This window comes from Acipenser ruthenus, chromosome 47, assembly GCF_902713425.1.
Source record: "Acipenser ruthenus chromosome 47, fAciRut3.2 maternal haplotype, whole genome shotgun sequence".
Lineage (NCBI taxonomy): Eukaryota > Metazoa > Chordata > Actinopteri > Acipenseriformes > Acipenseridae > Acipenser > Acipenser ruthenus.
Window position 1 is genome coordinate 9,401,419 of NC_081235.1, and position 25,457 is coordinate 9,426,875.

The following is a 25,457-nucleotide window of genomic DNA, read 5'->3' on the forward strand; positions in this document are numbered from 1 at the left end:
TTTGCAATGCTGGAATTACACAGAGACACAACCGAATCATTGAGAAGCAGTCATGAAAAAAAGCAGATTTTAATTTGCACTGATTTTCAAAACATTCATGATTCTTAATCTCGTCTCGTCTACCCCTCGTCTCCCCCTCCCCTCCAAATTTTGCTGTATAAAAATTCCATTTGTCAGTTAAGGAGCCATGGTGACACCTGCTGGTCAGGCAGGGTAATCACCAGTGTACTCAATTTAAAGCTGAACATCATAATGGAAGTATGAACTTCAACACTACATACCTGAAGGTTACGCATGTTTCTATATAGTTATGCTCAGTGTTATTCCTACTATAATTGGGTAAGGTTACTCTGGTAATGGGAAGGGCTACCCAGCCTTCCTTTGCAGAGCTGAGCTGAGGAAACTCTCCTGGGAAGAGTTTCTTGTGTCGATTCCAGGGTAAACATTAATGACTTCATATTGATACAAAAAAAACCCATCTATAATCTATAGCTTTTGGGATCACAGGATTTCATAAATGTGTTTATTTAGTCTCACTGCCTCCCTGATTACCTGTCTGTCTCCCCGTCTCTCATGGGGGTATTGTGACATCATCGCTACAGAACTTGCAGACCCGGGCCAGTACAGGAGCCACCAGGTGGCACCATCCACAGTATTAAAAACAACCCCATGAAGTTAATTAAAAATGCAGCAATAGCAGCCTGTGCAGCACGAGCACACGCGCACGCGCACGAGCACACACATACAAGCACATGCACGCACACACACACACACACACACATACAAGGACACACATGAGCACACATACGAGCACACACGCACGAGCACACGCGCACACACACGCGCACACACACGAGCACACGCACACACACACACATACAAGCACACACATGAGCACACGCACACACAAGCACACACACGCGTGCGCACACACACACATACAAGCACACACCCAAGCACACACATACACACACGAGCGCACACACACATACGAACACACGAGCACACACACGCATGCGCACACACATATGCGTGCGCACACGGTATATTCGGATATATTGCGACTGCATTCATGTAAGTGGGAATGCGCTTGGGGAAGCTCTAGGCGCCGCTCCCCGGTTCTAGGTGCCGCTCCCCGGTTCTAGGCGCCGCTCCCCGGTTCTAGGCGCCGCTCCCCGGTTCTAGGTCAGGCTGGCGGTGGAGCTGCTGGTTCCGCTGTTGCGTTTCTGGAGACACTTGATGGTGCTCGGGACCTGCAGGCCGGTCTGCACCGAGAAGCTTCCGTTCCACACCTGCAGGGGGCAGCAGAGGCAGGGGCAGGGTTACACTGGAGCACAGAGCTCACTCTCACACAGCATGGTACGGATTCAACTATCAGACTGTTAGAGGAGTGTGATCCGTCTGTGCTGATACAGGGGGCGGGGACGGGGGGCGGGGCCGAGGGGAGGGGGGCGGGGCCGAGGGGAGGGGGCGGGGCCAGGGCTCACACTCACCATGAAGGCCGGTACCACAGGCTGAGTGAACTTGGTCTTGAAGGTGTGGAGCAGCTGCTTGGTGTGAGCGTTATAGAATGAGAGGAGACCTGAAACAACAGGGAGGGGAGCAAGGGGTTAATACTGTGCTTGTAGAAGCACCCCGTCCCTCCCTCCCTCCCTCCCTCCATCCTCGTAGCTGAGGTGCACCCCCAGTCTCTCTCCCCCCAGTCTCTCTCTCACCCTCCTCACAGCTGCAGTGCACCCAGAGTCTCTCTCCCCATCTCTCTCTCACTCTCCTCGTAGCTGCAGTGCACCCCCAGTCTCTCTCTCACTCTCCTCGTAGCTGCAGTGCACCCCCAGTCTCTCTCTCACCCTCCTCGTAGCTGCAGTGCACCCCCAGTCTCTCTCTCACCCTCCTCATAGCTGCAGTGCACCCCCAGTCTCTCTCTCACCCTCCTCGTAGCTGCAGTGCACCCCCAGTCTCTCTCTCACCCTCCTCGTAGCTGCAGTGCACCCCCAGCCTGTCTGGCACCGGCCCCTCCAGGCTCCTGGCCTTGTTGTTGTGCTTGGCGGTGAAGCTGGTCTGCAGCCAGTTGTTCAGATGCAGACACCAGGAGGCGCTGGTCTTGCCGAGCTGGTCGAACTTCCCGAGGGAGCGCAGCGCGAGGCCGGCCGCGAACGCCTTGCTGTCCTTATCGAAACGCACCTCCCAGTAGTGCTGCCCGCAGTCCAGCGCAGTGTCCGCTGGGGGACGGGACGACGGAGAGGGGTCAGAGCAGCGTCTGGAAACACACACCATGACACGCACTCACACACACACACACCATGACACACACACACACACACACACCCTCACACTGACACACACACACACACACACCCTCACACTGACACACCATGACACACACACACTCACACTCACACACCATGACACACACACACACTCACACACACTCACACTGACACACACACACACACACACACACACACACACACACACACCCTCACACTGACACACCATGACACACACACACTCACACTCACACACACACACACACCCTCACACTGACACACCATGACACACACACACACTCACACTCACACACACACACACACACACACACACACACACACACACACACCATCACACTGACACACCATGACACACACACACACTGACACACTCACACTGACACACTCACACTCTGACACACACACACCATGACACACACCCCCTCACACTGACAATGACACACACACACACACACACCCTCACACTGACATACCATGACAACACACACTCTGACACCCTCACACTCTGACACCCTCACACTCTGACACTGACACACACCCTCACACTCACGCTCACCCAGCACAGTGTAGGACTCGGCTGTGAATCGATCCCGGCTCCCCCGCGCCATGGGCGTTCTCTTGGGTGACATCATCATGGCGGACCTGGGGGGGGGCAGGGCAGGGGGGCGGAAGGAGATTAAATACGGAAGTGTGTGTCAGGAAATATAGAGATAATGAACGAGGTCTCGCAATGAGAGACACGGAGCAGTGCGCAGTGAGGTCTCACAGTGAGAGACATGGAGCAGTGCGCAGTGAGGTCTCACAGTGAGAGACACAGAGCAGTGCGCAGTGAGGTCTCACAGTGAGAGACACGGAGCAGTGCGCAGTGAGGTCTCACAGCGAGAGACACGGAGCAGTGCGCAGTGAGGTCTCACAGCGAGAGACACGGAGCAGTGCGCAGTGAGGTCTCACAGTGAGAGACACGGAGCAGTGCGCAGTGAGGTCTCACAGCGAGAGACACGGAGCAGTGCGCAGTGAGGTCTCACAGCGAGAGACACGGAGCAGTGCGCAGTGAGGTCTCGCAGTGAGAGACATGGAGCTGTGTGCAGTGAGGTCTCACAGCGAGAGACACGGAGCAGTGCGCAGTGAGGTCTCACAGCGAGAGACACGGAGCAGTGCGCAGTGAGGTCTCACAGTGAGAGACACGGAGCAGTGCGCAGTGAGGTCTCACAGTGAGAGACACGGAGCAGTGCGCAGTGAGGTCTCATAATGAGAGACACGGAGCAGTGCGCAGTGAGGTCTCATAATGAGAGACACGGAGCAGTGCGCAGTGAGGTCTCACAGTGAGAGACATGGAGCAGTGCGCAGTGAGGTCTCACAATGAGAGACACGGAGCAGTGCGCAGTGAGGTCTCACCTGGCCGGGGAGTTGAGCGGGGAGGCCGGCCGGGTCTTCATCTCCTTCTTCATCTCCAGCACCTTCCCCCCCGTCGAGTCCCACTCCACACTGAGACCCTCCACACGCAGGTTCTGATGAGAGGAGCCAGAGTCCAGCTTGAACACGAAGGCTGTGGAGAGAGAGGGGGGAGAGGAGAGGAGGGGGAGAGGGGGAGAGGGGAGAGAAGAGAGAGGGGGAGAGAGAGAGGGGAGAGAGAGAGAGAGGGGGAGAGAGAGAGAGAGAGAGAGAGAGAGAGAGAGAGAGAGAGGGGGAGAGGAGAGAGAGGGGGGAGAGAGGAGGGGGAGAGGAGAGAGAGGAGGGGGAGGCAGTGAGACAAGGTCCACACATCTCCCCTCTCAGCCCCTCCTATTTAAGAAGCCACAAGCAGCAGCCACCGCACTGTAATATATTGCTGAGTGTAAGTAAGCTGCTGGGTGAAGCAGACCCGTGTGGGAGTATCCACTCGCTCGCTGCCCGCTACGTACCGCTGGTTTCCAGGGTAACGGGCTCGGAGAATTCTCCCGCCACGGCCTTGTTACACGCCTTCACACGGAACGTCATGAACCGCGTGTCGAACCGCTGACCTGCACACAGAGAGGGGTCACTTTCACCATAGAAACACCAGGCAGGTAATCAATGAGTCCCCCTGCCCCCCTCCCTCACCTCTCAGGGTGTACTCGCTCCCTCTGATCCCCTCCACCACCATCCAGGGGTGCTCCTCTCTGCCGCGTGGAGCCCCCTCGTGGTCAGTGCGCCGGTACTCCAGGTCGAAGTGCTCAATCTTGGCATCCTCCCCCGGGACGCTCCACACCACAGTCACGCAGTTATCAGCAACCAGGCACTGGGAGAGATCGATCACAGGGGTCCCGGGGACTGAGGAGAGAGCAGAGAGTCACACACTGAGAGAGATCCATCACAGGGGTCCCAGGACTGAGGAGAGAGGGAGAGCAGAGAGTCACACACTGAGAGAGAGCCATCACAGGGGTCCCAGGAGAGAGTGAGAGAGTCACACACTGAGAGAGAGCCATCACAGGGGTCCCAGGAGAGAGGGAGAGAGTCACACACTGAGAGAGAGCCATCACAGGGGTCCCAGGAGAGAGGGAGAGAGCAGAGAGTCACACACTGAGAGAGATCCATCACAGGGGTCCCAGGACTGAGGGAGAGGGAGAGAGTCACACACTGAGAGAGAGCCATCACAGGGGTCCCAGGAGAGAGGGAGAGAGTCACACACTGAGAGAGAGCCATCACAGGGGTCCCAGGAGAGAGGGAGAGAGCAGAGAGTCACACACTGAGAGAGATCCATCACAGGGGTCCCAGGACTGAGGAGAGAGGGAGAGAGTCACACACTGAGAGAGAGCCATCACAGGGGTCCCAGGAGAGAGGGAGAGAGCAGAGAGTCACACACTGAGAGAGAGCCATCACAGGGGTCCCAGGACTGAGGAGAGAGCAGAGTCACACACTGAGAGAGAGCCATCACAGGGGTCCCAGGAGAGAGGGAGAGAGTCACACACATCAGGAAGCCAGGCTGATGAGCACACACAGACAAAGAGACCCTCGATCCCCCTCACCTGGCAGGAAGGACAGGCTCTTCAGTTGGCTTCTTTCCCGGCTGAAGTCCACCATCAGGTGGCTCATGCTGTCGCTGACCTTGGCCTTGAGAGACAGGCGGAACGCGGGTGCCATGGTAACACTGCCGTGGGGGAGAGAAAAGGGAGGGGTGTTCTTTTTTTAAACTATTGGCATCACCAGAAGTGGTTGATAAATACAAGAATGATTGAATGACAAAAATGCGTAATTGAAGTGCAATCGATCAGTGATACGGTAGAATAACAGATTACACAATTACAAGTGAAACAGCAGCAGGCAAGCGACTACATGAAAGGATGAAGCACATTCAACTACACGATGATCAGGTGAGGGGTGCTGGAGACTCCAGAGCAAATACATGGTGAACACTGCCTCCTAGGGGACAAACATTTTATAACAGAAACCAAACGATGAGTAAAACTCTAGAGGTGACTGAGAGCCGGGGAGGAGTCAGAGCCGGGGAGGAGTCAGAGCCGGGGAGGAGCCAGAGCAGGGGAGGAGTCAGAGCAGGGGAGGAGCCAGAGCGGGGGAGGAGTCAGAGCGGGGGAGGAGTCAGAGCGGGGGAGGAGTCAGAGCAAAATAAACTAATAATAAAAACAACATGAGCACGTGAAACGCAGCTCTGGGATGAATCAGAGAGTTTACAATACCTATCCTTAATCTGCCTGGCAGCCTTGAGAGAGCAAGCAGAGAGACAGAGGAGAGAGAGAGAGAGAGAGAAGTCAGTGAAATCCACACGCAGACCGGCTCATGCAATTGCCAGCAGTCCTGAGCATTGCTTCTTTCCTGCTCTGCAGTGCTTTCTAGTGCACAGGACTCTACTGACAGTGGAGAGCAGGGTTAAAACTTTAGAATCCGAACCCGACCTGGAGGGGCTCCAGTCTGCACTGCACTGCACTCGCTTCAGAACCTCTGACTGCTAACTCCACACTGAGACACACACACACATAGAGACACAGAGACACACACACAGAGAGACACACACACACACAGAGACACACACACACACACACACACACACAGAGACACACACACACACACACACACACACACACACACACAGAGACACACACACAGAGATACAGAGACACACACACACACAGAGACACACACACACACACACACACACACACAGAGATACACACACACACACAGAGACACACACACACAGAGATACACACACACACACACAGAGACACACACACAGAGATACAGACACACACACACACACAGAGACACACACACAGAGATACAGACACACACACACACAGAGACACACACACACAGAGACACAGAGACACACACACACACACACAGAGACACAGACACACACACACACAGAGACACACACACACACACACACAGAGACACACAGAGACACACACACACACACACAGACACACACACACAGAGACACACACACACAGAGACACACACACACACACAGAGACACAGACACACACACACAGAGACACAGAGACACACAGAGACACACACACACACACACACACACACACACAGAGACACACACACACACAGACACACACACACACACACAGAGACACAGACACACAGAGACACACAGAGACACTGAGACACACACACGCACCTGGATGAAGTCGTCACTCTCGGCCGTGCACAGTGTCTGATTGGCCAGCTCCAGCAGCTCCTCCGAGCTCTCCAGCGCCTTCGTGCACGCGCTCAGCTGAGTCTGCAGAGAGACATAGCGAAAGATCTGTCACTGCTTGCAGCTTGTAGCTCCTGCTGGCTCACCTTTGCTTGATATCCGCTCCCCTCTCCTCTCCTCTCCCCTCCCCTTCTCTCCCCACCTGTAGCTCATAGGTCTTGCTCGCTCTCTCCTGCTTGATCTTGGTCAGCATGCTGTCCTTCAGCTCGTCCAGGACGTTGTATAGAGAGCTGAACTCCGACTCCAGCTCTGCCTGAGCCTGACTGGAGTTCACCTGCAGAGACAGAGAGATGCTTTACCAGAGAGAGAGAGCACAGCACGAGAAAATGAGCTCTTAAACATTAGCGTTTTAAAAGTAGTTAAAGTCATAAATTGTGAAATTTTTTTGCATAAAATACTAAATGAAGATTTACTGAAGACAAGGAGAACATTTTGAAAGAAAAATAATGAAAAGAAAAGAAAAGAAAAACTAAAGAAAGACAGAAGAAATACTGAGAACAGAGAGACAGGCAGCCAGAATAGAGCACAGAAACAGGAGGTAAGAATATATATTAACCAGCAAGATAAATAAAATACAACAAAAAATACCAATAAAAAAAAAAATAATAATAATAATAATAGTCATCATCACCTGTAATCTGCAAGAGAAGTCAGTATAGCTTCATACAAACTGCCGTGGGAATTTTGAAAAATGCAGAGTGAAGTGACAGTTGGAGAGGGCCTCCCAACTGCCAGTGAATTTGATACATTTGAAAATGTAACAGTTTTAGACAGGCTGAGCAGCAACGGCTGCTGCAGCATTGAAATAGAATACCCAGAGGAGCTGAGCTCTGCAAAGCAAAGAAAAAATTACAAAGACAGAGTGCTGAGGGAGTCCCCAGAGACTCTCATAGCAAACTACTCCACAGTGGACAACTGCAGGGTCAAGTGCAACCTGCTGCTCTACACCGAGCACCCCAGTGCCTGGCACTCTGCGCTGTGCAGCACCTACTGCAACATCCGCAAGGGAGGCATCGGCAGAGGCAGGCAGCTGACCGTGTTCGAGGACAGTGATGCTGACAGCGTCATGCTCACTGTCAATGTCTACAACAATGGTACTGTCATGGTGCAGGGCAGAGAGAGCAGCCTGGACCTGTTTGAACACAGCTTCCCAGCATTTAGAGAGCGTGTGGAGAGAGCGAAGACAATACCAGAGCTTGCAAACCCCCAGCCTCTCCCCCCACCCCCAGCACAACGCAGCAGGCAGCCTCCCCGCCCCCAGCACAGCCCTGTCACTGACTCCCCCAGACAGGTCAGCAACATCAGAGCCCTGAAGGAGTGCCTGTCAGTGCTGGAGCTGCAGTTCACAGAGTTCAGGGAACACACTGAGCACAAGCTGGCCACCTTGAGCCAGACCAGCCCATCAGAGCAGCTCAGGGACGAGGTGCACAGGCTGAAGACAGAACACAGGGCCGAGGTTCAGGAGCTGAGAGCGGCGATGAGAGGATTGGAGGAGGACAACCAGGCCATGAAGACAGAGCTGCGGAGACTGAGAGAGGAACTGACCAGGACAGCACAGCACAGAGAGCTGAGGAGCCTGCAGAGAGAGCTGGAGGGACTGAGAGGCAGCCAGCTCCGCACACCAGCAGCACAAGAGCATCAAAGTACCCGCCGGGACTGCACCGACACACACACTGACAACCCAGACACTAACACACAACCCCAGCCATACAGGCAGACACACAGACAGCCCCAAATACACACACACACAACACCAGCCACACAGGCAGACACACAGACAGCCCCAAACACACACACAACACCAGCCACACAGGCAGACACACAGACAGCCCCAAACACACACACAACACCAGCCACACAGACAGACACACAGACAGCCCCAAACACACACACAACACCAGCCACACACACAACACCAGCCACACAGGCAGACACACGGACAGCCCCAAACACACAGTCAGAGCAGCAGGGCAGTGCGGAGGTGCTCATCATAATAGATTCGAACGGGAGGTACCTGGACGAAAGACGGCTTTTCCCTGGCCGAAGTGTCGACAAGATCAAGTGCCCAACAACACAGAGCGCCCTACAAATCCTGTCCAAAAGCAGACAGAGGAGCCCGAAATACATTGTGATCCACACCGGCACCAACAACCTGCGCGCAGACAGAGGAGATGTGGCCAGATCCCTGCGGCAGGTGGCAGAAACAGCAGCCAGAGAATACCCCAGCGCCAAAGTCATTGTGTCCACCCTGCTGCCCCGAGCGGACGTGCCCTTCCACATCATCCACAGCATCAACACAGAGGTGTCCCGGGGCTGCGCCCTGCTACCCAGCGTGCACCTGGCACACCACCACCACATCAGGCCCCACCACATGTACGACCAGGTGCACCTCAACAGGGAGGGCATGAAGCTTTTTGCTAAATCCCTCAAGGACATCGCCCTGGGCCGAGAGCTTACCAGCACACCCTACACCGAGACCAGGAGCACGCCCAGCCGCCCCCGAGCTCCTAGGATCCCCCAGCACCCCAGACCACGCCCCCACCACAGAGCTGCCAGTCAGCAGGAGCAGCGCCTGGGACCCCCCCGCCCCCCGCATTCCATCCAGCCCCCCAGGCCACGCCCCCACCACAGAGCTGCCAATCAGCAGGAGCGACGCCAGGGACCCCCACGTCACCCGCATTCCCCCCAGCCCCCGCAGCACAGCTATGCTGCAGCCGTGTCCCGTCGGCCAGGAAACCCCGCCAGCACGGAGCTGAACGAGATAAGACATCTCCTAAACCTTATCTGCACTAAGCTAATTAGCTAATGTATCACCTGTATACCACAAAATTAAGGAAAATAACAGTAATATAGTATAAATATATAAATCATAACCAAATTTAAATATGAAAATGTAAAACTTTGTCACTTCTTATTTCTTTACTACTATAAACCATAGATTTTTTGTTAACAAAAATTGCATCATTTAAAATAAGTAGCTGGAATATCCAGGGTCTGTGCTCCTCAACCTTTGGAATGAAGAGCACAGACCCAGACTTTGTAAATAGTATAAATAACATGGAGGTAATAATCCTCCATGAAACATGGAGTCGTGCGGACGTGTCCACACACTGTCCCAATGGATACAGGGAACTGATAGTCCCCTCCCTAAAGAACCCCCACATCAAACGTGGCAGGGACTCGGGGGGCATCATTGTGTGGTACAAAGAGGAACTTAAAAACACTGTCTCTCCCATTAAAAGAGGAGAGACACATTTATGGCTCAAAATTGAAAAAAAAATCATCCAATCCCAATCTGACACATTCCTGTGCGCAGTTTACATGCCACCAATTGACTCCCCCTACCACCGAGAGGGGTGCTTCCAAAATTTACAATCAGAAATTAGCCATTTCCAATCCCTGGGCTCTGTGCTGCTGTGTGGAGATCTCAATGCCAGGACCGGCAGAGAGGTCGACTACATCAGCACAGAGGGGAACAGCCATGTGATTGGACAGCAGACCTCTTTGTACCACACACCCATCACCACACAGAGGAATAGTTTTGACAGTGTGGTGAACAAGAGTGGGAAGCAGGTACTGCATATCTGTAAAGGCCTGGGTCTGTACATCATTAACGGCAGGATCAGAGGGGATTCTCAGGGCAGATATACATACAGCTCTGCTCTAGGTAATAGTGTAGTGGACTACGCTATCACAGACATGGACCCAGAATCTATTAATGCATTTATAGTCCGGCAACAAAACCCCCTATCAGACCACTGCCAAACAGTCCTGTATCTAAAAACGAATCCAAAACTAAATAATTCAAACCCGACCCCACCCGCCAAATTATACGGTCTTAAACCAGCCTATAAGTGGACACAAAGCAGTGCTGAGGAATATAAACAAACAATTCATAGTGCAGAAATAGAAAGTATGCTAAACAGCTTTCTAACTAAATTTTTTAAATTAGACAAAAATGGAATCAATTCGGCCATCAAAGAAATCAATTTTATATTCGAAACAACAGCAACAAAATCAAAACTCAAGAAAACAAACAAGAAAAAAACTAATTCTAAAAAGAAATCAAATGAAAAATGGTTTGACATGGAGTGTAAAACAAACAGAAAAGAATTAAGAAAATTGTCAAACCAGAAACACAGAGAGCCAAACAATATTGAACTGAGACTCAGCTACTGCAAGGCTCTGAAACAATACAAACACCTTCTCAATAAGAAAAGAGAAGAACACGTGTCCAAACAATTATCCCAAATTGAAGAATCCATAGAGCAAAATTCCTTTTGGGAACTATGGAACAAATTAAACACATCAAAAACTAGTCATGAATTGGCAATCAAAAATGGTAACATTTGGAAAAATTACTTTGATAAACTTTATCAAGAATTAGACGAAAACGAATTAAACCCAGACCAAAATTCAATATTAAAAAAACTAAACAAATTGGAAACCAAAATTAAGGACAATCAGAACCCACTGGACTTCCCAATAACAGGACCAGAGCTAAAAGAAAAGCTCCAAGCCCTCAAGCCCAGGAAAGCCTGCGGGCCCGACAGCATCATAAACGAGATGCTGAAACACAGCAGCCCCAGGATGCAGGAGGCCCTGCTCAAAGTATTCAACCTCATCCTGGCTGCGGGCTGTTTCCCTGACATCTGGAACCAAGGGCTAATAACACCAATTCATAAAAGTGGAGATAAATTCGACCCCAATAATTACCGAGGCATATGTGTGAGCAGTAATCTGGGGAAGGTGTTCTGCAGTATCATTAATGCCCGGATACTGGCCTTCCTTACCGAACACAATGTCTTGAGTAAGAGTCAGATTGGATTTCTGCCAAATTACCGCACCTCTGACCATGTTTACACCCTACACACCCTAATAAACAAACATGTGCACCAAAAAAATAAAGGAAAAATCTTTGCTTGTTTTATAGATTTTAAAAAAGCATTCGACTCAATTTGGCATCCAGGTCTATTCCTTAGAATTCTTGAGAGCGGTGTAGGGGGTAAAATTTATGACATCATTAAGTCAATGTATACAGAGAATAAGTGTGGTGTGAAAATTGGAAACCAAAGAACAGGGTTTTTCACCCAAGGGCGTGGAGTGAGACAGGGCTGCAGTCTGAGCCCAACACTGTTCAACATCTACATCAACGAGTTGGCTACGGTGCTGGAACAGTCTGCAGCCCCTGGCATCACTCTACACGACAAAGAAATCAAATTCCTGCTCTATGCAGATGACCTGGTCCTGCTGTCACCCACTGAACAGGGGTTGCAGCAGAGCCTGGCACTGCTGGAGCAGTACTGTCAGAAATGGGCACTGACAGTAAACCTGGACAAGACCAGAGTTATGGTATTCCAGAAGAAAGCCAGATCTCAGGGAAACAGGTACCACTTCACCCTGGGAAACAACACCTTGGAGCATAGCACCAGCTACAATTACCTGGGTCTAAAAATCAGTGCGTCTGGGAACTTCAACCTGGCTATAAATGCATTAAGAGATAAAGCGCGCAGGGCTTTTTATGCAATAAAGAATCGGCTATACAAAATTAAACCACCAATAAAAATTTGGCTAAAAATTTTCGACAGCATAATAAAGCCAATCCTTCTGTATGGTAGTGAAGTATGGGGTCCCCTTATGAACCCTGATTATAAAAAATGGGATCAAAGCCCCATAGAGAATTTCCATCTGGAATTCTGTAAACACCTCCTGCAGGTTCACAGGAGTGCAGCCAATAGCGCTTGCAGGGCTGAATTGGGCCGGTTCCCCTTACTCCACTCCATACAGAAACGAGCGCTCAACTACTGGGTCCATCTACAGCAGGCTGATCCGCAGTCCTACCACCACACTGCACTGCGGAGCTGCTCACAGCCCCCACAAGAGAATCCCCTCAGTAGAATGGTACTGAAGCTCAGCCAAATAAGTCAAATTAATACCAGCGAGCTTCAGAACACCACCAACAAAAAACTCCCAGCACAAAAAATGAAACAAATTAATCTAAATCTGGAAAACAATTATAAAGTACACTGGAATAACGAAATTGAATCACACAATAAATTACAATGCTATCTGGCCCTAAAAAAAGAATTTACCCTGGCAGAATATCTGGTCAGGGTCAAAAACACAAAACATAGACAGATCCTGACCAAGTACAGACTCAGTGACCACAGCCTGGCCATCGAAACTGGCCGGCACAAAAAAACCTGGATTGCCAAAGAAAAAAGGCTGTGCGGTCACTGTGATCTGGGAGAGGTAGAGACAGAAATGCACTTCCTGTTGTCCTGCTCAAAATACATAGAGATACGGGAGAGATATATCCCCCAATTCAAAAAACAAATGGCAGAGTTTAACCTCCTCTCCATTTCGAGTAAAATCCCCATCCTTCTAGGAGAGGAGGAGCGAACTGCAAATCTAGGAGCACAGTATGTGTCTGCCTGCCACAACCTGAGGGACAGTGTGTGACACCCTGCATACACGACCAGGGGGGTACGGGTGATGAGGAGGGAGGGAGGGAGGGAGGGAGGGAGGTAGTTATATCGTTCAAAGGGAAGGGAACAATGGTTTTTTGTGTTTGTTAGGTTCTGTAATTGTATTTCCGTTTTATTATTTCTGTTTTGTATTATAAAAGCTTTGGCAATACCTGAGCGCTCTCGTCATGCCAATAAAGCATTTTTGAATTTGAATTTGAATTTGAATTTGACAGCGAGAGAGAGAGAGGAGAGAGGAGAGAGGAGAGAGGAGAGCGCAGAGAGGAGAGAGGAGAGCGCAGAGAGGAGAGCGCGGAGAGGCGAGAGGAGAGAGTCATGGGTGTTGAGGAAGAATTTTACAAAACTGGCAAACTGTGGTTGAGGTCGGGTTGGTACCTCTATATTCTGCAGACTCTGTTTCAGCAGCAGAATGAAGTTCTGGATCTCCTCGTTCTTCACGGCCAGCGTGGTGATGATCTTCTGCATCCCGTCCTGCAGACACACACACACACGCGGTCAAGACAGACACACAGACAGACAGACAGACAGGACAGACAGACAGACACACACACACACACACACACACACACGCGCGGTCGGTCAAGACAAACACACAGACAGACAGACAGACAGGACAGACACACACACACACACACAGACACAGACAGACAGGACAGACAGACACACACACACGCGGTCAAGACAGACACACAGACAGACAGACACACACACACGCGGTCAAGACAAACACACAGACAGACATACGCGGTCAGGACAAACACACAGACAGACAGACAGTCAGGACAGACACACACACACACACACAGACAGACAGACAGGACAGACAGACACACACACGCGGTCAAGACAGACACACAGACAGACAGACACACACACACGCGGTCAAGACAGACACACAGACAGACAGACACACACACACGCGGTCAAGACAAACACACAGACAGACACACAGACAGACAGACAGACACACACACACACACAGACACAGACAGACAGACACACACACGCGGTCAAGACAAACACACAGACACACACACACACAGACACACACACAGACACAGACACACAGACACTCGGCTCTGTATCTAGTGTGCGTGAAACACACGTCAGCGCTCCCTCTAGGAGTTCAATGCGGGTGAGGGGCACGATAACCGCTGTGTACTTTGAACTATTCCTGCCGTCTTTATAAAACTACAGTCTATTTACCTCTCAATGCAAACTAGTATTATTAGAAGCAGTATTATTATTATTATTATTATTATTATTATTATTATTATTCAGATACAGCAGACACACGCGTGCAAGACCGCGCTCACATTATTGAATTATTAGGCTTGATTTCAAACCTTCAGAAGTCCTAACGTCGCATCCGGGTGCTGTCTGTCCAGTGCTGTTGAATAATTAACGCTCCTTCTCTCTTTACTCTTTCTGATGAATTCCTGCGAGCCCTCGCCACTCACTCTCAATCACACGCATTACTGGACACAGCGGAGCAGACTGTACTCCGTGTCCGCGTCACAGCCTCAACGGTCGAGCCATTGATCTGCACAGATGTTTTGGAAAACACTCCGGGCTTAATAACGCGCTGTCCTTACAAAGGTAACACGCCTTCTCCTGTCAGGACGCTGCACTCTGATTGGCTAGCATAGTACTGCTAATAAAACAAGGGCTAATCCTCTCCCGACACCGTGCGGATCCGTGCTGTCTGCACGCCGGCGCTACAGAGTACGGCACGCGTGAAACCAGCACGCGTGAAACCAGCACGCTGTTATTTCTGGGGATGTCAGCCCCTTCCCATGCACGTGACCCGGTTGGTTTCATGTGGCATTCTTTTCCTCGCGGTGTTTCATTGTATTTCTAATCGCACTGTGTGGGAGCGGCGGCGGCTCTTCCTCTATCAGCGGTATATACATTGTTATTCATATTGCTGCAGATTCGTGAAGCTCGAATGATCTGCAAATACCAACCCCGCTATCTCTTTCTGCATCATTTCTGTTGCTGATGCATCACCTGCGTGTCTGGAAATACGTGCATCTGTCAAAGTAATTTCAAATCCTATAAATCAAAGACCCCCCGGCTCCGCCCGGCTCCCCGGCTCCCCGGCTCCCCGGTTCCCCCCGGCTCCCCGGCTCACCCCCCAGCTCCCCCCGGCTCCCCAGATAACAGGCTCGGCGCTGTCAGTGATTTTTCTTTTTCTTTTTTTTCTTTTTAAGATCCCTTGTTAGAAAATGCTGACAGCTTTACAAAAAAAAAAAAAAAAAAACATTTTAAACACACAGCAAGAATAAATAAAGACAAGGCTACCTTCTGGTCGCCCATCCCCGCGTCTCCCTGTTTGCTCCGGCACAGTATGAAGGGCGTCTTTGCTGAAGAACATGCAGTTGATCCAGGATTTTGTTCCCAGGATGTTGCTGCTCCGCCGCCTCCTCTGCAGCACAAAGCTGGTGCTGATGATGGGGGCCGCGCGAGCCCTTCCTGGCCAGCAGCACCGGGCTGCGGAATTCTGGGAAGCGCAGTTCTTTGCTGCCTGTTCGAGGGGAGTTGTAGTTCTTGGTTGTTGAATCGTTGGGGTAGCGGCGGGTGGAAGCGGGCGGCGGGTAATGGGTGAGAGGGTGAATAGTGAAAACTACAATGGAACCCAGATAAAAGCAGATTATAAAAACAAAAACAATAACTCAATCTTGGACCAACGAAACCCAGCGTCACTCAAGATTAGGATAATTCATCAATTCAATAAATTAAACTGAATACACGTGTTTCAATTCAATTAAAATCCAAAAGTATTAAATTATATATATATATATATATATATATATATATATATATATATATATATATATATATATAATTAAAATAAAGGTTTCAAGTCATCTTAACAAACTATTTCACACAACACACAAACATATTCACAAACCGGACCTGCTTTTTTGCTGTGTTTGGTTGTTTTGGGGGAGGGGAGGAGGGGAGGAGGGGGGCGCGTGGTTTGGGTTCGCGTGGTTTTCTGCTTCTGGTAATCTCACGCTTTACAGCCGAGCGGGCAAACGTGTCTTTAAGGACGAAGTTAAAACAGCTGCCTCCCTCCGAGTCCCTCATGATAACCACACAGCAAAATTTCATTCGCGAATTTAACACTGTGGGTGATAAAATCAACACTTTCAAAGTTGGAAAAAAAAAGTGTTAAATTAACACTTTGAAAAGTGTAGACGAATTAACACCTATGCAGTGTTGGGTTTGGAAATAATGATTTAACTATCGAAAGATAACTAGCGTTACCACAGGATCTGCTTCTACACACTCCGGATGATCAGAGATGTGTGTGTGTGTGTGTGTGTGTGTAGCACGGATACTGTGTAGTAAAAGCGAGGGGGGTCCTTTGTTTTAAAAACCCTGTAATTTCATTGTTTCATTGTTTCACAATTAACTTTTCAGTAAATAAATACACCTCAGGTAAATTCAGTCAGTGTTCAGTTTTTATGTAAACAATGCAATTTCCCATTAAGGCCCTATATAAATAGGAAAAGGTATCAGCCACTAAATAATAATAATAATAATAATAATAATAATAATAATAATAATTGTTTAAAACCACTTGTCTCAAATGAGGCAGCCCACCCCCCAGCCCCTCGGTTCGAAGCCCAGCCCCCCCGCCCCGTGGGAGGAAGGAAGCGACTCTCAGTCTCATTCGGGGGTTTCTCTCGGTGAGCGCTTCATGTGATGCTAGACTGACACACTTCCTTTACTGGTTTTGTATAGTTATGTTTTTATTTTATTAATAACTAATACACGTATGTTAAATTACAAGAGAGAGAGAGAGAGAGAGAGAGAGAGAGAGAGAGAGAGAGAGAGAGAGAACGAGAACGAGAACCGGACCGGACCGGGCTGGGCTGGACTGGCTGGACTGGGAGGCAGCATGCGGCGCTGGAACGGTGTGGTCTTTCTGCAGCTCCTCACCTGCGCAGGTAAGCTCTCCTGGGGCTCGGGGACGGGGGACACGGGACACGGGACACGGGACACGGGACACGGGACACGGGACACGGGACACGACACTGCGGGTTTCAAACGCTTTCCCTCCCGTCTTGAAAATCACTCCTTTAGCTGAAAGGACTTTGAACGGCGTATCACTGTGAAGCAGTTTCGATTGTAGTCGACAGTGCTGGTTTCTCTTATCAAGTACATGTGCATGTATAGTGTTAACATGTACGTTATAGATTGTCATTTTCACAGAAAAGGCTGATAGGGTTTGTTTAGATCACTTCCTTAAGTGTATGTCTGTGGTTAGTTTCATAGTCTAGTGTAGAGCTGGGTTAACAAGGGGAGATAATGTACATTTGTCTTTCTACTTTGTGTTTTAGATAAGCTGTGAAGACTGTTCTTTGTTTGTGATGATGAAGTCTGATTGAGTTGTGGTCTCACTGCACTGTTTGAGTTTTGCAGATCCGAGGGGCTGTTCAAACCCACCTGCAGTGAGGCGTAGAAGATTAATATAGAAACGGTGGCCTCTGTTAAAACTAGCATTACAGGAAGAGGAGGTTTGAACTAACACATCAACAATGTTTTCATTTGTCCTGCCTTAATTAAAGCAGCGATGTCCAACCTTTCCATCTCCAGTGCCAGTGTTTCCAGCAGGCACCACCAGACAATTATTTAAAAAGAAGCGACGAGATGATCAGTGTGATAGATAGACTGCAGCTCACCTCTCCTCTTTTATTTGTCTTTCTCCTCTCTCCCCTCCCCTCTCTCCTCTCCCTCTCTCCCCTCTCCTCTCACCCCTTTCTCTCTCCTCTCTCCTCTCCCCTCTCTCCTCTCTCCTCTCTCTCTCTCCCCTCTCTCCTCTCCCTCTCTCTACCCTCTCCCCCCTCCTCTCACCCCTCTCTCCTCTCCTCTCCCCCCTCTCTCCTCTCTCCTCTCTCTCTCCCCTCTCTCCCCTCCCTCTCTCTACCCTCTCCCCCCTCCTCTCACCCCTCTCACCCCCCCTCTCTCCCCTCTCCCCTCTCCTCTCACCCCTCTCTCCTCTCCTCTCCCCCCTCTCCCCACTCTCCTCTCTCCTCTCTCTCTCCCCTCTCTCCTCTCCCTCTCTCTACCCTCTCCCCCCTCCTCTCACCCCTCTCACCCCTCCTCTCTCCCCTCCCCCCCTCTCCCCTCCCCCCCTCTCTCCCCTCTCCTCTCACCCCTCTCCCCTCCCTCTCTCTACCCTCTCCCCCCTCCTCTCACCCCTCTCTCCTCTCCTCTCCCCCCTCTCCCCTCTCCCCGCAGTGAGAGCTCTCTGGCAGGGTGTTTCAGTCTCTCAGTCTCCCTCAGCCCTGACTGTTTCGTGGAATGGCTCTGTCACTCTGAACTGCAGCTTCCAGACCCCGGCGGGTGCTGACAGGGTCCGGGTGGAGTGGATCCGACACAGCCAGCAGGCCGGGACCGACAAAGACTGCCCGAAGCAGAGCAAGGTGTCGGACACGGTGCTCCACGGCAACAAGACAGAAACCCAGTCCAATCAGGACACCTTCCAGCGTGTGGTGCAGCGGACCTGGTACAATGGCTCAGCCCTCACCCTAAACCAGCTCACCCCCCAAGACTCGGGACACTACTTCTGCAGAGTCATCCTGGAGATCCCCGCGCTGCAGACCAGCTGTGGGAATGGGACCCTGCTGTATGTAGAGGGTGAGGAGAGGGGAGAGAGAGAGGGGAGGGGAGGGGAGGGGGAGAGGGAGAGGGAGAGGGAGAGGGGGGCAGAGGGCAGTATAAAGTCTAGAGGGTAGGGCACAGGGGACAGAAGCATTACAGATCGATTTGATCCTGTGTAACTGTTTCTTGTGGATGATAATGGCACTGGGGAGCAGCCCTCAGTGTGTCTCAGTGCAGAGAGCAGCAGCCTCTGAGCCGAGCCCCCCCCCCCCCCCCCCCCCCTCAGTCCCGCTCTGACTGGAAGCGGGGGGGCGGGGGGGCGGGTCTGTGGGTTTGTTTGTTCCCCTTGCAGACTGAGTGCAGAGAGACGACTCAACCACAAAGCTGCACTGTTACTACGAGGCTGCACTGTTACTGTGAGGCTGCACTGTTAATGCGAGGCTGCACTGTTACTGCGAGGCTGCACTGTTACTGTGAGGCTGCACTGTTACTGTGAGGCTGCACTGTTACTGTGAGGCTGCACTGTTACTGCGAGGCTGCACTGTTATTACGAGGCTGCACTGTTACTGCGAGGCTGCAGTGTTACTGCGAGGCTGCACTGTTATTACGAGGCTGCACTGTTACTGTGAGGCTGCACTGTTACTGTGAGGCTGCACTGTTACTGCGAGGCTGCACTGTTATTACGAGGCTGCACTGTTACTGAGAGGCTGCACTGTTACTGCGAGGCTGCACTGTTATTACGAGGCTGCACTGTTACTGCGAGGCTGCACTGTTATTACGAGGCTGCACTGTTACTGTGAGGCTGCAGTGTTACTGCGAGGCTGCACTGTTATTACGAGGCTGCACTGTTACTGTGAGGCTGCACTGTTACTGTGAGGCTGCACTGTTATTACGAGGCTGCACTGTTACTGCGAGGCTGCAGTGTTACTGCGAGGCTGCACTGTTATTACGAGGCTGCACTGTTACTGTGAGGCTGCACTGTTACTGTGAGGCTGCACTGTTACTGCGAGGCTGCACTGTTACTGCGAGGCTGCACTGTTATTACGAGGCTGCACTGTTACTGCGAGGCTGCACTGTTACTGTGAGGCTGCACTGTTACTGCGAGGCTGCACTGTTACTGAGAGGATGCACTGTTACTGTGAGGCTGCACTGTTACTGCGAGGCTGCACTGTTACTGTGAGGCTGCACTGTTACTGAGAGGATGCACTGTTACTGTGAGGCTGCAGTGTTACTGCGAGGCTGCACTGTTACTGCGAGGCTGCACTGTTATTACGAGGCTGCAGTGTTACTGCGAGGCTGCAGTGTTATTACGAGGCTGGGCTCCTGTTTTCATGAGAAACCTGGTCCCAGGCTGCAGCATGGCCTGGCTCCTCTCCCGGCTGTTCCCCTCTGTGGCTTGCTGTTGCTTCACTGTTTTCTCGCCTCGGTTTCTCGGTGTGACGCTGGTAACCCGCAGCACTGTCAGCTCACTGCCCTGTGCTCAGCAATCTCGTTCACACAGGAAACTGGGGGCGAGGTTAGCGAGACACATCGAGAAATTAGCCAGAATCATTATGTGGGATCTTTAAAATGCGTTTGTTTTTAGATCTGCTGTGAGCCGGAGGAGGGCTGATGGTCCGAATGACCTCTTTACACTGTGCTGGTCAGCAGCCCGGACTGACCGGGGCTCTTTACACTGTGCTGGTCAGCAGCCCGGACTGACCGGGGCTCTTTACACTGTGCTGGTCAGCAGCCCGGACTGACCGGGGCTCTTTACACTGTGCTGGTCAGCAGCCCGGACTGACCGGGGCTCTTTACACTGTGCTGGTCAGCAGCCCGGACTGACCGGGGCTCTTTACACTGTGCTGGTCAGCAGCCCGGACTGACCGGGGCTCTTTACACTGTGCTGGTCAGCAGCCCGGACTGACCGGGGCTCTTTACACTGTGCTGGTCAGCAGCCCGGACTGACCGAGGCTCTTTACACTGTGCTGGTCAGCAGCCTGGACTGACCGGGGCTCTTTGTGTTGCAGAACGGCCTGAGCAGCTCGAGATTCCTCTCTCACACTGGGTGCTGTGGCTGCTGGTGGGACTGGGAGCACTGGGAGCTGTGCTGGGAGCGGTGTGGCTGTGCCGCTGCCTGTATGGAAGGTGGAGGAGGAGCAGCCCGCAGCTCACAGGTGCGGCTCAGCCCAGCCGGGCCGACAAACACACTGTTTCTACGCAGAGATTTATCATTGTTGATTTTCACTTGATTTGTTTGATAAGGAATTAATGTAACACAAAGCCTAACCCACCGTCTCTCTTCTCTTCTCTCTCTCTCCCTCCCTCTCTCTTCTCTTCTCTTCTCTTCTCTTCTCTCCTCTCTCTTCTCTTCTCTCTCTCTCCCTCCCTCTCTCTTCTCTTCTCTTCTCTTCTCTTCTCTTCTCTCCTCACTCTTCTCTTCTCTCTCTCTCTCTCTCCAGAGAATCAGATCTATGAGAACATGGTTCGGAGAGTGAAGCCGTCCCCCCCCCCTCCAAGGAGCAGCACAGCTGTGAGCACGGGCGCGTCCAGAGGAACGGTGCGTCCCAAACCACCCGCGACACGCTCAACACAGAGCTGCGAAGATGCCTCTGCACCCCTGATCCGAGGAGCGGACCGGAGCGGCCCTGATCCGAGGAGCGGACCGGAGCGGCCCTGATCCGAGGAGCGGACCGGAGCGGCCCTGATCCGAGGAGCGGACCGGAGCGGCCCTGATCCGAGGAGCGGACCGGAGCGGCCCTGATCCGAGGAGCGGACCGGAGCAGCTTCTTATGGGAGGTTTGTTGATGGGGGAAAGACAACACCTGTAGAACTCACCTCTTCCCATCTGGACAGTCTAGCACTCTGCCTTTAATGCACTCAGCTTGCCCTGATCTGCTCCCTGTTTCACTGTGTTTAATCCTGCACTCAACCCAGTCTGTAGTATCTTGTATTTCACCTGCACTCCTATCTAATCCTGATGTAACTGTCAACACTGTTCTCTGCTCCTGAGCTGCTCCCACATCAAATCGTACTGGGTTTTGTATTTGCTCTTATCAGGACTGAAGTCCTTGTATTTTATATCTTGCTCTTAATTGTACTGGAATTCTTGATCTGTATTTTTTGTGAGTCACCCTGGGTAAGGACGTCTGCTAAGAAATAAATAATAATAAAGTCAGAAACAATTTCTAAAACTGCGTGCAAAACTAACGGTGCAGAACTACACTGGGTAATAAACTGTTAGTGGCTGCAGGTCTTTGTATGCAAGTGATCTCTGGAGAATATCGTTGCCAGTGCTGAGGGGTATTGAGTCCGGGTCTGTGGAAGGAGTAATCACTCCTCTAAATAGTGCTGGACTGTACGCATCACACATGTCAAAGTAATGAATGACATTTAGCTAGTGGTTTTATATCAGAGTTTATCTAATAAACAGGACCAGATCTTGAGATCTATTATCACTGGGAATGTATCTGATTCCTCAGCAACATGGACAGGAAGTGTACGACAGTAGAAGTAATGGGGAGCTTATGACCTGCAGTTTGCAGTTCTCACCAGCAGAGGGCTCCCTAGCACAGGCAGTCGTGCTCTGCGTCTGTGACGCGTCATAAACGCTCGGTTTGCACAGAGATGCGCTGAGACTAGTTATCGCTTCCATTGATCCCGGGGCTCGATCTGGTTACTTCTATAGAAACCTGTTTGTTTAATTTGAAGTTCTATGTGATGCTGATGTGTAAATAAATTGAGATTATTATTATTATTATTATTATTATTATTATTATTATTATTATTATTATTATTATTATTATTGTCAAATGTATCTTCACAGCTGCTCACATCAGCCTACAGTGTATATATATATATATATATATATATCTCAACAGAAACGTGACACTGCGAAGTTAAACCTGTACACGTTATTGGCGCCTCAGCTTTAATAATAGTAATAATATACAGCAGATGACGTCAATGTGTTGCAGCCAGTAGTTCATGTGCTGCCTCTGTTCTGAAGCACATTGCTCGACTCTAGTCCTGTAGTTCTTTGTGCTGCCTCTGTTCTGAAGCACATTGCTCGACTCTAGTCCTGTAGTTCTCTGTGCTGCCTCTGTTCTGAAGCACATTGCTCGACTCTAGTCCTGTAGTTCTCTGTGCTGCCTCTGTTCTGAAGCACATTGCTCGACTCTAGTCCTGTAGTTCATGTGCTGTCTCTGTTCTGAAGCACATTGCTCGACTCTAGTCCTGTAGTTCATGTGCTGCCTCTGTTCTGAAGCACATTGCTCGACTCTAGTCCTGTAGTTCTCTGTGCTGCCTCTGTTCTGAAGCACATTGCTCGACTCTAGTCCTGTAGTTCATGTGCTGCCTCTGTTCTGAAGCACATTGCTCGACTCTAGTCCTGTAGTTCTTTGTGCTGCCTCTGTTCTGAAGCACATTGCTCGACTCTAGCCCTGTAGTTCTTTGTGCTGCCTCTGTTCTGAAGCACATTGCTCGACTCTAGTCCTGTAGTTCTTTGTGCTGCCTCTGTTCTGAAGCACATTGCTCGACTCTAGTCCTGTAGTTCATGTGCTGCCTCTGTTCTGAAGCACATTGCTCGACTCTAGTCCTGTAGTTCTCTGTGCTGCCTCTGTTCTGAAGCACATTGCTCGACTCTAGTCCTGTAGTTCATGTGCTGCCTCTGTTCTGAAGCACATTGCTCGACTCTAGTCCTGTAGTTCTTTGTGCTGCCTCTGTTCTGAAGCACATTGCTCGACTCTAGCCCTGTAGTTCTTTGTGCTGCCTCTGTTCTGAAGCACATTGCTCGACTCTAGTCCTGTAGTTCTTTGTGCTGCCTCTGTTCTGAAGCACATTGCTCGACTCTAGTCCTGTAGTTCATGTGCTGCCTCTGTTCTGAAGCACATTGCTCGACTCTAGTCCTGTAGTTCTCTGTGCTGCCTCTGTTCTGAAGCACATTGCTCGACTCTAGTCCTGTAGTTCTCTGTGCTGCTGGCTCCGTCTCTGACTGCGGTTCAGGAATGGCCCGCACTCTTGTTTCGCAGCTGTCGCGAGCCCTGTTAATCACACTGTCGCTGTCAGCTGCCGTGGAGACACGCACTGAGATTTTTTCACTGCATTTTTAACAGCAGGTGCGCTGTGGCCCTTGTGGCGTGTTTACACCCTTCGCCGTGCACACACGAGTTCAGCTCAGGCCAGCTGGACTGTCTCAAACATGGCTGTCTGTCTGTAATGCGCCTCTCCTCGTTCGCTCTCTTCCCTGAAGGGGAGGAGGGAGGGGGGGTGTATGGAGACAATACCCCTCCTGGTCTGTCCGGCGCTTCCTCGCTTACGGAGGGAGGAGAGAGGCGCGGAGGGGAGGGGAGGGGATGGAAGGGCAGTGACACCGCCCCCGAGTTCGACCCGGTTGCTGTGGAGACCGAGCGTGCCGTCAGCGCTCCCTGGAGGATCGCTCGCGCTTCCTGACAGCTCGACCTATAGAACGAGACAGCGCGCTACGATAATACCTGCACGCGATTGGTCTGTCTGTCGGTCTGAACGGGTTTTGCGTGACAGGTTGACCTACAGAAACTGACAGACTAGCTATTACACAGACTAGCTGGCAGGCAAGTATTACAGGTTCAGTAATGTTTCATCTTGATCTTCATGAAACTGCTTTAGAAACGGTTCTGGCAAATATTATTGAATCTATTAAAGAAAGATTGAAACGAACACTGGCTCTCGTCTAGTCCTAAATGAAGCAGTACTATACAGTGATTAAACCCGCTGGGGTACTGACACGTCACTGCTAATTCTAATGATGCTCACGAGGATAAGAAGGGTCCTGCCGCTAATACTGTGAAGCAGCAGAAGAGCCCCAGTGATACCGCTGCTGCTGATCAGACGCAGCCTGGTACCGATACTGCTGTTAATAAAACATCTCGCCGCTCTTCCCTCAGTCAGAGACACGGAGCAGCTCCGGGACGCGCTCGCGCTCCTGAGGTCTTCAGGAGATGGTTGCCATGGCTCCCGTCGGGGCTGCGCCAGGTAATCAGAGTGTGTTCCTGCTAATTAGAGTGCAATTACTGGTTAACAGCTCTACACAGATGTACAAAGAAGGAATAATTCCCCCCCATCCAGCGCCACACTCAACACTGCAGTCTCAGTGAGAGTTTGCACTGCAGTCTCAGCGCGCAGTTCACTCTGCCAGCTGCCTGCTTATCTCCACGTGTCTCGCTGACTGAAACGAGCACTTTCATTTTCACAAACACGCTCTTGTTTCAGTGGGTATCAGCTGTCCCAGCAGACAGCAGGTCGCAGTGTCGTGATAATATCTGGGTTGCCCCCCCCATCCCCCCTGCTGTCCAGCTGCCCCCTGCCCCCCCCATCGAATCCCAGTGTGCACTCCCAGGCCGGCTCCCAGCCTGTATC

At 51.1% G+C, this 25,457-nt stretch overlaps 2 protein-coding genes across 3 annotated transcripts; one reads left to right on the plus strand and one right to left on the minus strand.

Annotated features, from left to right (window-relative positions):
* Positions 1-53: 53 nt before the first annotated feature.
* On the minus strand, positions 54-16,400 carry LOC117971433 (fibronectin type III and SPRY domain-containing protein 1-like). 2 transcript variants are annotated; one of them, XM_059013909.1, is made up of 14 exons: positions 16,386-16,400; positions 15,771-16,092; positions 13,842-13,937; positions 7,121-7,252; positions 6,901-7,002; positions 5,942-5,964; positions 5,273-5,394; positions 4,368-4,577; positions 4,190-4,288; positions 3,684-3,834; positions 2,845-2,930; positions 1,968-2,219; positions 1,494-1,582; positions 54-1,292 (listed from the first exon to the last, which is right to left on the minus strand). In XM_059013909.1, the coding sequence occupies exons 2-14, from the start codon at positions 15,783-15,785 to the stop codon at positions 1,182-1,184; spliced, it is 1,488 nt and encodes a 495-aa protein (XP_058869892.1). In that variant the 5' UTR covers positions 15,786-16,092; positions 16,386-16,400; the 3' UTR covers positions 54-1,181. The 2 variants fall into 2 exon arrangements, with proteins under 2 accessions (XP_058869892.1, XP_058869893.1); XM_059013910.1 differs by lacking the exons at positions 15,771-16,092; positions 16,386-16,400 and adding an exon at positions 14,813-15,104 and having other exon boundaries at positions 6,895-7,002.
* A 726-nt stretch (positions 16,401-17,126) lies between these two features.
* Positions 17,127-22,816, plus strand: LOC131721040 (uncharacterized). Its single transcript, XM_059014013.1, has 4 exons — positions 17,127-17,425; positions 18,720-19,118; positions 21,092-21,238; positions 21,524-22,816. The coding sequence occupies exons 1-4, from the start codon at positions 17,254-17,256 to the stop codon at positions 21,739-21,741; spliced, it is 936 nt and encodes a 311-aa protein (XP_058869996.1). The 5' UTR covers positions 17,127-17,253; the 3' UTR covers positions 21,742-22,816.
* Positions 22,817-25,457: the final 2,641 nt, after the last annotated feature.